We start from the raw sequence: 12147 nt of genomic DNA on the forward strand, positions 1-12147 counted from the left end.
TATTTATAATTGTTGGCTTCACCATGTTGCCTGTGGGATCTTAGTTCCCCGACCAGTGATCCAACTCGTGTCCTTGGCAGTGAAAGTGCTGAGGCCTAACCACTGAACTGCCAGGGAATTCCCTTAAAACTCTTTACTTAAGTTTTTAAATTTTTTTAATTAAAATTTTTTAGTCAAAAATTTTAATTAAAAATTTTTATTTGATTTTTAAACTTTTAACAAATTAAAATGTTTCAATTAGAAATTTATTATTATTTAAAAAAAGTATATCATATGTTGTGCCACTGGCAAAAAAATTTAAAAAAGGATACCAAACTCTTAATTATCTAAAATGCCAAAAGGAAATTGTGCCTTTACCCAGGTGAGTTTTGATGTGCGATAAACAGCAGATCTTGTCATCTCTGAGCATGAACTTGCCCTGGCTCTGAGCATGAACTTGCCCAGACTAGGCTCTGACAGATGGGCTGGGTTTTGAAAATGGGACTAGTTGCTGATAAGTCCAGCTGATGTGGGGTAGAATATTTCTAAATGAGGCGTCCTTGGGATAGACACCAGCAGGGGTCCCTGGTGGTGAGTTGTGACTTCTGGGTAAGGGACAGGGAATCTCATGTGCTGGGAATGAGGGGACACAGGGCTGAGTGTGGGGTAGCAGAGTGCAGAACTCAGAGCATGGTTTGGGGTCTGGGGTTTGGGGCATAGGAGGTGGCAGTGTTGGCACAGGGGGGACAGGGAATGGAAGTTAAGGATAATGGAGCCTCAGGTGGAGGGCATGAAGAGGGTCAGGTACAGGGAGTGCTCTTTGTTTTTTTGTTTGGTTTTTATTTTGGCCATGCTGCCAGGCAAGTAGGATCTTAGGTTCCTGACCAGGGATCGAACCCATGTCCCCTCCATTGGAAGTGCGGAGTCTTGACCCTGGACCACCAGGCAGGTCCCCAGGGAGTGCTCTTTGGATTAGGGATCTGGTGATACAGAGAGCAGAGCCCTGCCTTGGAGGAGCAAGAGGATTGGTCTCGCAGGGGTAGTAAGAGGTGGGGCCCTAACATGGCTCCTCCCACAACAGGCACCAGGGGCAGCCCCTGGCGAGGTCTGTGCCAAGCTGGAGCTCTTCCTGTGGCTGGGGCTGGGCAAGCAAGCCAAGGCCTGCACTGCAGAGTTCCCCGTGGACCTGCTGCCTGAGCCCTCAGCTGGGCTGCCCCACAGCCTGTACCGGGATGGTGAGTGCAGGCTGTGAGGTGGGCGGGCTGGCTCTCCATCTGCCTCAGGTGTGGGACTACATGCTCAGCTGGGGATTCGGAGGGGTCTGAGGTCAGGGACTCCAGTGGTCCCTGAGCTCACACTGCCCCTTCTTTCCCTCCACCCTAGACTTCAGCTACTTCCAGCTCCGGGCCCACTTGTACCAAGCCTGGGGGGTGCTGGCGGCAGATGACAGTGGGCTCTCGGACCCCTTTGCTCGAGTCCTCATCTCTACGCACTGCCAGACCACGCGGGTGAGGGCTGGGCTGGGAGGTGGGTGGTGGAGGGGCACTGGGAGACTGAGTTTCTTCCAAGGCTCCCAGTCTCTCTTCTGCCCTCTATTTTCAGGATGGGATGTTGGATCAGATTGCCCTGATTTAGGGGGTGGTGTAGAACCAGGGGGTCTTAGGGGTGACGGGTTCTCCTGATACTACCTGCTGTTACTTCCCTTCCTGCATGGCCCTCAAGGTCCTGGAGCAGACACTGAGCCCTCTGTGGAATGAGCTCTTGGTATTTGATCAACTGATAGTGGACGGGAGGAGGGAGCACCTGCAGGATGAGCCCCCGCTAGTGATTGTCAATGTCTTTGACCACAATAAGTTCGTGAGTGTGACCTGGGCCCCACCTGGGTTCCCACCCCCAAGGACCCTCCTCTCCTCGTCTCGATGCACCCTCCCGGGGTTCCTGAGCCTCTTCTAATTTTGTCTTCACTGCTCTGCTCCCCGCAGGGCCCCGATGTGTTTCTGGGCAGGGCCCTGGCCGCCCCGAGGGTGAAGTTGATGGAGGACCCTTACCAACGTCCCGAACTGCAGTTCTTCCCCCTGAGGAAGGGACCCCAGGCAGCAGGGGAGCTCATCGCCACCTTTGAGCTCATTGAACTGGACTACAGTGGTGGGCTTGAGGTCAGAGGGCTGGGGTCTAGTTGGGACACCCCGTGGACCACTCCTGCAATTCCTCCAGGTCCTCCCGCTGCGGGAATGTGGGCACGTCCCAGGGTTACTCCTCCAACTTCCGTACCCCCAGAGAATGCAGGCTGCAGGTCTGTCCTGGGGCCACCTCACTGGACCTCCTGACTCCAGGGAATACTCGAAGTAGACCTTCCCTCGGTTCACCTTGCCAGGCCTCCAACCCCAGAGGACCCAGGCTATGGGTCGATCCCCTTGCTCAGACACCCATCCTCTCCCTGTACCTTGCTGTTCCCGAGACAACCCCCTCCTGCCAATCTAGCCTTGCCAGGTTCCTCTGGATTTCTATCTCACCAGCAGTCCTCCATGTCTTTACCCTGAGTCCAGACTTCCCCTCCTCCTGCCCGATTCCTCTCTGAGGTCTGATCTCGCCTCCCTGCAGCCCTCAGTGCCCAGTGATGTGGAGCCCCAGGACCTGAGCCTCCTGGCTGAGCCCTTCTCTGGACGCCTGTCTTTGCCACCCCATGTGCACCCGGTGCTCAGGGAGTTCCGCGTTGAGGTAGTGAACTCACATCCTCCTGCCTTCCCCCCGTCTGGGTGTCCTTCAGTGAGGTACAGGCCCCTGAATCTCCCCCTTCCCAACTTCAGGTACTGTTCTGGGGTCTCAGGGGCCTTGGCCGCGTGCATCTGTTCGAGGTGGAGCAGCCCCAGGTTGTGCTGGAGGTGGCGGGTCGGCGAGTGGAGTCCGAGGTCCTGGCCAGTTACCGTGAGAATCCCAATTTCACCGAGCTCGTCAAGCATCTGACGGTGGTGAGGACATGGGCTGGGGCCAAGAAGTGCTGGGCTGGGAAATGGAATAGGGCAGTGAGATGGTGAATTCCTGGCTGGTTATACTAGATTAACCCAGGGGTCACCAGACTTTCTATAAGGGTGTGTGTACTCAGTTGCTCAGTTGTGTTTGACTCTTTTGTGACCCCACGGACTGCAGCCTGCCAGGCTCCTCTGTCCATGGAATTTTTCGGGCAAGAATACTGGAGTGGTTTGCCATTTCCTCCTCAAAGGGATCTTCCCAACCCAGGGGTTGAATCTACATTTCCTGTGTCTCCTGCATTGCTGGTGGATTCTTTACCACCGAGCCACCAGGGAAGCTCCTCTATAAACGGCAAGTTAGTGAAGATTTTAGGCTTTGTGGGCTATAGTCTCAGTTGCAATTACTCAACTCTGCTTTTATACACAGTCTTAAGAAACAAGGAAATGAATGAGTATGACTGTTGCAAGAAAACTTTGCTTGTAAAAACTGGCAACAGGCTAGACTTGGTTTACAGGCAATGATTAGCCGATCCCTGGATTAATCCATGAACTGGTGATGCTCTGTTGGCTCTATTGATTGAGTGGACTAGCCAAAAGTCATGTGTGAGTCTGAAGGAAACTGAGACACCAGGGAGTTAGAAAGATAAATACATTCTTTGTTTAATTTATAATTACCATACTGTAGTGTGGGCTTGGAGTCAAATTCTGGCAGTGTCACTTAAGTGCTTGTCAAATCACTTGTCTGATTAGAGCTTTAATTTGTCTGCTTGTTTGTTTGAAAAAGGGACAGAAGTGTGTTATGAGGAGCCAAGGAAATAAAGGCTCTTTAATATTTATTTATTTATTTTCGGGTGCACTGGGTCTTCATTGCTGTGAGCAGGCTTTTCTCTTGTTGCAGCGAGCAGCGGCTACTCTCTAGTTGTGGTGACTGGGCTTCTCATTGCAGTGACTTTTCTCATTGTAGAGAACGGGCTCTAGGGCACTTGGGCTTCAGCAGTTGCCGCACACAGGCTCAGATGCCCCACGGCATGTAGAATCTTCCCGGATCAGGGATGGAAAGAAACCCTTGTTCCCTGCATTAGTAGGTGGATTCTTAACCACTGGCTCACCAGATCAGATTAGATCAGTCGCTCAGTCGTGTCCAACTCTTTGCGACCCCATGAATCGCAGAACGCCAGGCCTCCCTGTCCATCACCAGCTCCTGGATTTCACTGAGACTCACGTCCATCGAGTCAGTGATGCCATCCAGCCATCTCATCCTCTTTCGTCCCCTTCTCCTCTTGCCCCCAATCCCTCCCAGCATCAGTCTTTTCCAATGAGTCAACTCTTCGCATGAGGTGGCCAAAGTACTGGAGTTTCAGCTTTAACATCATTCCTTCCAAAGAAATCCCAGGGCTGATCTCCTTCAGAATGGACTGTTTGGATCTCCTTGCAGTCCAAAGGACTCTCAAGAGTCTTCTCCAACACCACAGTTCAAAACCATCAATTCTTCGGCGCTCAGCCTTCTTCACAGTCCAATTCTCACATCCGTACATGACCACAGGAAAAACCATAGCCTTGACTAGACGGAGCTTTGTTGGCAAAGTAATGTCTCTGCTTTTGAATATGCTATCTAGGTTGGTCATAACTTTCCTTCCAAAGACTAAGCATCTTTTAATTTTATGGCTGCAGTCACTATCTGCAGTGATTTTGGAGCCCAGAAAAATAAAGTCTGACACTGTTTCCCCATCTATTTCCCATGAAGTGATGGAACCAGATGCCATGATCTTCGTTTTCTGAATGTTGAGCTTTAAGCCAACTTTTTCACTCTTCAGTTTCACTTTCATCAAGAGGCTTTTTAGTTCCTCTTCACTTTCTGCCATCAGGGTGGTGTCATCTGCATATCTGAGGTTATTGATATTTCTCCCAGCAATCTTGATTCCAGCTTGTGTTTCTTCCAGTCCAGCGTTTCTCATGATGTACTCTGCATATAAGTTAAATAAACAGGGTGACAATATACAGCCTTGACGTACTCCTTTTCCTATTTGGAACCAGTCTGCTGTTCCATGTCCAGTTCTAACTGTTGCTTCCTGACCTGCATACACATTTCTCAAGAGGCAGATCAGGTGGTCTGGTATTCCCATCTCTTTCAGAATTTTCCACAATTTATTGTGATCCACACAGTCAAAGGCTTTGACATAGTCAATAAAGCAGAAATAGATGTTTTTCTGGAACTCTCTTGCTTTTTCCATGATCCAGCAGATGTTGGCAATTTGATCTCTGGTTCCTCTGCCTTTTCTAAAACCAGCTTGAACATCTGGAAGTTCACAGTTCACATATTGCTGAAGCCTGGCTTGGAGAATTTTGAGCATTACTTTACTAGCGTGTGAGATGAGTGCAATTGTGCAGTAGTTTGAGCATTCTTTGCCATTGCCTTTCTTTGGGATTGGAATGAAAACTGACCTTTTCCAGTCCTGTGGCCACTGCTGACTTTTCCAAATTTGCTGGCATATTGAGTGCAGTACTTTCACAGCATCATCTTTCAGGATTTGGAATAGCTCAACTGGAATTCCATCACCTCCACTAGCTTTGTTCGTAGTGATGCTTTCTAAGGCCCACTTGACTTCACATTCCAGGATGTCTGGCTCTAGGTCAGTGATCACACTGTCGTGACTATCTGGGTCGTGAAGATCTTTTTTGTACAGTTCTTCTGTGTATTCTTGCCATCTCTTCTTAATATCTTCTGCTTCTGTTAGGTCCATACCATTTCTGTCCTTTATCGAGCTCATCTTTGCATAAAATGTTCCTTTGGTATCTCTCATTTTCTTGAAGAGATGTCTAGTCTTTCCCATTCTGTTGTTTTCCTCTATTTCTTTGCATTGATCGCTGAGGAAGACTTTCTTGTCTCTTCTTGCTATTCTTTGGAACTCTGCATTCAGATGTTTATATCTTTCCTTTTCTCCTTGGAAGTCCTTAATGTTATTACCGATATGGTTGGATTTACTTATGCCACTTGGCTATTTGTTTTCTATACATTTCATTTATTTTTTGTTCCTCCTTTACTGTCTTCTTTTGTATTAAATAGACATTTGTTAGTATACTACTTTAATTCCTTAGTTGATATTTACTTAGTTGCTCCAGGGATTACAGTATGCATACTGATTTTTCACCGTCTGTTTCAGATTAATACTGATTTAGTTTCAGTAAAATAGAAATACTTTGCTCTATTATAACTCCATTTTTCCCTCTTTGGTGCTGTGATTGTCACATATATGTAAAATAAAACCAACAATACAGTATTATAACTGTGTTCCCCCTCCCCACTCAGGATCATAGACATAGACATAGAATTTCTGGATTAAAGGGTATATATAATTTTTATGGTGTTAAGTCTATATTAGCAAACTGAGTATTTCTCCTTTACATAATAATAACAACAACCTCATGTTTCTGATAGCACTTTGTAGGCTCCAAATTACTTTTGTATCTGTTATGTCATGTGATGCAATAGCCTTTCCAATCCAGGACTGTATCCCCTTTTTAGCTGGGGAGTGGGTTGGGAAGGCAGTGACTCACCAGAGATGACTCAGTGGGGCTGTGGACTTGGAATGCACATTTAGCTGCCTTGTTTTCTCACCTGTCTCTGCTGCGGCCTTTTCCTGCTCCCCGAGTCTGTGGAGATCCAGGTCCTCTCTCCCACCCCCAGGACTTGCCGGAACAGCCTTACCTGCAGCCCCCTCTCAGTGTCCTGGTGATCGAGCGCCGGGCCTTTGGCCACACAGTGCTTGTGGGGTCCCACGTTGTCCCCCACATGCTGAGATTCACTCTCCGGGGTCAAGAGGATGCCCCTGAGGAGCAAGAAGAGGAGGAGACAGGGGACTTGGTCCCCAAGGAACCTCGAGGTAAGGGGCTCTCCGCCTAGGGGCCACCAGACAGAAGTCTTCATCTAATTCCCGGCTGAGATGGCTCCCAGAGACCCTCCAGTGGGACATGGAGTCTGATTTCTACTTGCCTGTCCTTCTCCTGGTGTCGTTGGTCCCCTCTCAGGACAGAGGTCCCTGGACCCCTTCAGGGCCGACAGGACACCCAGACGGCTCCTGAAGGTGATGGAGTGGGGGGAATGTATGGAGAAGGGGCTGGCAGGGCTTGGGGTGGTGCTGGGCTAGGGGCGCTGAGTTCTTGCTCCCCCAGGCTCCTCTGAAGAAGCTGCCTCTGGGAGGCCTCCTGAATCGAGGCCCGGGGCTGGAGGAGGACATCCCAGAGCCTGAAGAGCTTGACTGGTGGTCCAAGTACTATGCATCACTGCAGGAGCTCCAGGGCCAGGTGGGAGCAGGGGAAGGTGCTGGGGGTGGGAGTGGTGGAGCTGGAGGCAGAGGAGGGTGAATGGTAAGAAGAAGGAGCTCATCAAACATGGAGCTCTACAGATTTTCAAAACTGTTACAGCCATCTTTGCTCATCTTTACCACAGTTTGAGAAGTTGGGGACTATTAACTCCATTATCTAGAGCTGTGTTGTCCAACAGAAATATCATGTGAGCCACGTATGCAATTTTAACTTTTGCAGCAGCCACATATTTAAAAAAGTGAAAGGAACCAATTGAAGTTGATTTTTAATAATATGTTTTATTAACCTAGTGTATCTACAATAGCATTTCAAGAAGTAACTATCAAAAACAATTAATAATGAAATAATTTACAGTCTTAATTTATACTAGTCTTTGACATCCAGTGTGTAGTTTGCACTTGGAGCACAGCTCAGTTTGGACCAGCCACATTTCAAGTGCTCAGCAGTTCCACATGTAACTGATGGTTACATATCAGGAGTACATGATAAACTAAGGCTTTGGAAACACAAGGGCACTAAGGCTGTCACCAAGTATACCAGCTCCAAGTAAATATAATATGCCTAGCCGCTGTTAACAGAGAAGGCAATGGCACCCCACTCCAGTACTCTTGCCTGGAAAATCCCATGGATGGAGGGCCTGGTGGGCTGTAGTCCATGGGGTCTCTAAGAGTCGGACATGACTGAGCAACTTCACTTTCACTTTGAAAACACAAGTAGGCTTACCCAGCTGGAACTTGAACTAAAGTTTCCCAGCTCCCTATCCTGGGAAAGGGGTAGATGAAGGAGGTGAAAGGAATGGAAGGATCTCTGACCTGCCCATTGATTTCAGGCCAACTTTGATGAGGATGCAATGGATGACCCTGGGGATTCAGGTAAGAGATGGGCTTTCTCGCTTTTCCTCTTTCTGTCTCCCTCCCTTTCCCAACACCATGCTTCTTTCTTTCTCTCTTTTTAAGATTTATTTATTTATTTTTGGCTGTGCTGGGCCTTCATTGCTGTGTGTAAGGCTTTCCCTAGTTTCTTTCAGCTAGTGGGGGCTCCTCTTTCTCGTGGCGCATGGGCTTCTCATCCTGGTGGCTTCTCTCGTGGAGCACGGGCTTCTCATCCTGGTGGCTTCTCTTGTGGAGCACAGGCTCTAGGCACATGGACTTCAGTAGTTGCAGTGTGGGGGCTCAGTAGTTGCAACTTGCAGGCTCTAGAGCGCGCAGGCTCAGTGGTTGTGGTGCATGGGCTTAGTTGCTCCACGGCATGTAGGATCTTCCCGGACTAGGGATCAGATCTGTGTCCCCTGCATTGGCAGGTGATTTTTAACCACTAGATCACCAGTGAAGCCCCACATCAGTTTCTAATGGGGCATTTCTGCTATTCCCAGATGGAGTTCACCCCATTTCTGTGGATGGGGAACCCATGACCAGAGTGAGCCTGAAGTCAAAGGCCTTGTGTCCCAGAAAAAAGCGCTCGCCACTCTCAAGGTAACTGGGTGTTGGGAGAGAGAATTTTGCTCCCATTCTGAGATATCGGGCTGTCACTGAGGCCCTTGCCTTTCAGATTTACAACACCTCCCTGGAGGAAGAGTTTAACCACTTTGAAGACTGGCTGAATGTGTTTCCCCTGTACCGTGGGCAGGGGGGTCAGGGTGGAGATGGAGAGGATGAAGAGTCTGGAAAGCTTGTAGGCAAGTTCAAGGTATGTTTGGGGGAGGAATGGGGGACCAGGGAGCACAGACAGGGATGCAGGAGGAAGTCTCTCTTAGCAGTGTTTTTTCTGCTCCCCATTCCCATCCCACCCAGGGCTCCTTCCTCATTTACCCAGAATCAGAGGCAGTGTCCTTCTCTGAGCCCCAGATCTCCCGGGGGATCCCATAGAACCGGCCCATCAAGCTCCTGGTTAGAGTATATGTTGTAAAGGTGAGCATCCGTTGACCCTGCACGCCTCTAAATCGAAAAAAGGTAATGTACGCAAAACCTACAGACAGAAGGGATAGGAGTCCAGCTTTTTCACTTTTCAGGTGGAAAATCTTAGGCACAAAGTTAAGAGACTCCCCAAGGTTACACAACTTGCTCATGGCAGAACCTGAATTTACTGCTTAGATCTTCTGACTCCTTATTTGTAGTTCTAGTCTCATATTAAAAGAATGGGGAGAGTAATTCCAGGAAGAGCACAACCCATAAAGCTTCATGATGGCCTCCCACCAAAGCCTTTGTACAGGTCTTCCCATTGTTGCAGGATTTTTTTTTTACTTAAAAAAAAAAATCAATCATTGAATGAATTAACTATTTTTGGCTGCCCTGGGTCTTCATTGCTATGCGAGGGCTTTCTCTAGTTGCGGTGAACAGGGGCTACTCTTCGTTGCAGCGCACAGGCTTCTCACTGCGGTGGCTTTTCTTGTTACAGAGCACGGGCTTCGGTAGTCACAGCACGTGGGCTTAGGTGCTCCGTGGCATGTGGGATCTTCTCGGACCAGGGATTGAACTTGTGTCCCCTGGATTGGCAAGTGGATTCTTAACCACTGGACCATCAGGGTTTTCACTCAGCAGGGCCCTGAAGTTTCCTTAAAGGCATCTCAGAGAATGAAGGGAGTGAGGGGGTTGCTACACATTTACTCCCAGCACAGAGCAGATGCTGTGCTTTTATCTAGTTTAAATATAGGGATTCTAAGGTGTAATTTAAAGAAACATTCTGTGGCTCTTCTGCCATAATCTAAGCATCCTAGTGCATACACTAGATAATGTGAATTACTTGGCTGTTTTTCCTTTAATGTTTCATGGGCAGGGACAATACAATATGTTCTGTATCTAATTATAATGGCTTATTTTCTGTGAACAGCTTTCTTTTTGTTTTTTGGTGTCTCTAGCCCTGAATACAAGCTGTAAAGAGGGACAGCTTTGCATCACCTATGAAATGTGTAACTTTGGGCACAAAGCTTTGCTTTTTTAAAAAAGCATTTTTATTTTGTTTTTTTTTTTTTTTTGGGCTTAGCTGGGTCTTCATTGCAGCGTGCAGGCTTCTCTAGTCATGGTGTGAGGGTGACATGTAGGATCTAGTTCCCTGACCAGGGATCAAATCTGGACCTCCTACATTGGGAGTGCAGAGTCTTAGCTCCTGGACCACCAGGGAAGTCCCACTATGCTTTGTTCTGGGACTCAGTATCCTTATCTGTCTACAGGCAGATAAGATATGCTGTCTTCACAGCAATTGGAAAATCAAATGAGATGATGCATCAGTAACTTGGTCTAGTTTGTTAGACTACTAGTAGACTAGACATACTAGTTTGGTAATTATCCTTATTTTATAGGTGTTTTGGTACCTGTGGAAAAGTCCAGACTCCCTTGGCCCACTCCCCTCTTCCTTCTGCTCCCACTTCCCATATCTCAGTCCCAACAGTACATTCATCCTAGACAATAGGAAGGAAGGTCCTTTCCCTTCTATTTATTTATTGTTTTTTCAAATTTTGGCTGCACTGGGTATTCATTGCAGTGCTTGGGCTTAGTTGCCCCACGGCATGTGGGATCTTAGTTCCTTGACCAGGGATTGAACCCTACATGCTGCTGCTAAGTCGCTTCAGTCATGTCTGACTCTGTGTGACCCCATAGATGGCAGCCCACCAGGCTCCCTCATCCCTGGGATTCTCCAGGCAAGAACACTGGAGTGGGTTGCCATTTCCTTCTCCAATGCATGAAAGTGAAAAGTGAAAGTGAAGTCGCTCAGTCGTGTCAGACTCCTAGCGACCCCATGGACTGTAGCCCACTAGGGTCCTCCATCCATGGGATTTTCCAGGCAAGAGTACTGGAGTGGGGTGCCGTTGAACCCCCCATAGCAAGGTAGATTGTTAACCACTGCACCACTAGGGAAGTCCCTCCCTCCCTTCTATTTATATCATAAAACACCTGTTTCCTGAAGTCTCTGGAGACCTTGCAGTCATCTGGACCTTCTGCTTCTAACAGCATTGCAGCATAGATGGTCTGAAATAGTTTCCTGATATAATACATCTAGAAATGCTAGATAAGCAGTCTTTTATACAAATGCTAAACTCATAAGAAGGGGAATTCTCAGTGGCCAAATGAGGAAACAGCAGGAATCCCTGAACAAGCCCTGAAGTCAGATTCTCTTGAGAGGATTTCTCCATATCTGGACCCCAAGCCTTAGGTTCTAATACGGAACATCCTATACAAGGTGGGAGACACAACTAAGAAACTTGCCTAAAGCAGGACCCAGGAAGGGCTCTACTGTCCGTGAAAGGTAGTCAAGAGGAAGCCCACCCACTGGAAAAGGAGCCTGTAAGGTAAATGATCTGTCTTAGCCTCTGTTCCAGCTGGGTGAAACAGAAAAAATACCTTTCCTGAGGATTTAGTACTAGGGTTTTGCCCTCACATTGATTTAGGACTTGAATTTTTTTTTAATGTATTTCTTTACTGGGCTGCGTCAGGTCTTCGTTTGGGCATTCGGGATCTATGTTGTGTCCTGTGGCGTTTTCGTGTTGTGGTACAGACTCTAGCTGTGGTGCACGGGCTCAGCAGCTGCAGCTCACCGGCTGAGTTGCTCTGCAGCTGTGCGATCCTAGTTCCCCAATCAGGGATCCAATCCACGTCCCCTACATTGCAAGGTGAATTCTTAACCGCAGGACCACCAGGGAAATCCCTAAGACTTGAGATGTTATTATCTGCATAATCCAGAAAACTCAAAGCTGAGAAATCAGCTTAAAGTCGTTCCAAATCAGCCTTCACAGACTCCAGAGATTTAGATAACCAAATTTGGGTTCACAATCCCAAATGACAATCTATATAAGAAAACAATCATCAGGAAAAATTGTTAGAAAGAAATAACACAAAGGAGAATTAGATCTCTAAGGCTTTGGATGTTAGAGTTTTCAAATATT

At 47.8% G+C, this 12147-nt stretch overlaps 1 protein-coding gene across 1 annotated transcript in view; it reads left to right on the forward strand.

Moving 5' to 3' along the window:
* LOC102394519 (fer-1-like protein 4) overlaps positions 1–12147 on the forward strand; it is a 45655-nt gene that overhangs the window by 17094 nt on the left and 16414 nt on the right. Inside the window, 14 exon segments of the mRNA XM_045162619.1 lie at positions 1061–1214; positions 1363–1487; positions 1702–1836; positions 1962–2135; positions 2581–2697; positions 2787–2948; positions 6634–6829; positions 6975–7030; positions 7119–7250; positions 8101–8143; positions 8644–8673; positions 8676–8743; positions 8820–8957; positions 9062–9178. Coding sequence (XP_045018554.1) covers positions 1061–1214; positions 1363–1487; positions 1702–1836; positions 1962–2135; positions 2581–2697; positions 2787–2948; positions 6634–6829; positions 6975–7030; positions 7119–7250; positions 8101–8143; positions 8644–8673; positions 8676–8743; positions 8820–8957; positions 9062–9178 — 1647 coding nt within the window.

The sequence above is a fragment of the Bubalus bubalis genome, chromosome 14 (assembly GCF_019923935.1).
Source record: "Bubalus bubalis isolate 160015118507 breed Murrah chromosome 14, NDDB_SH_1, whole genome shotgun sequence".
Taxonomy (NCBI): Eukaryota; Metazoa; Chordata; class Mammalia; order Artiodactyla; family Bovidae; genus Bubalus; species Bubalus bubalis.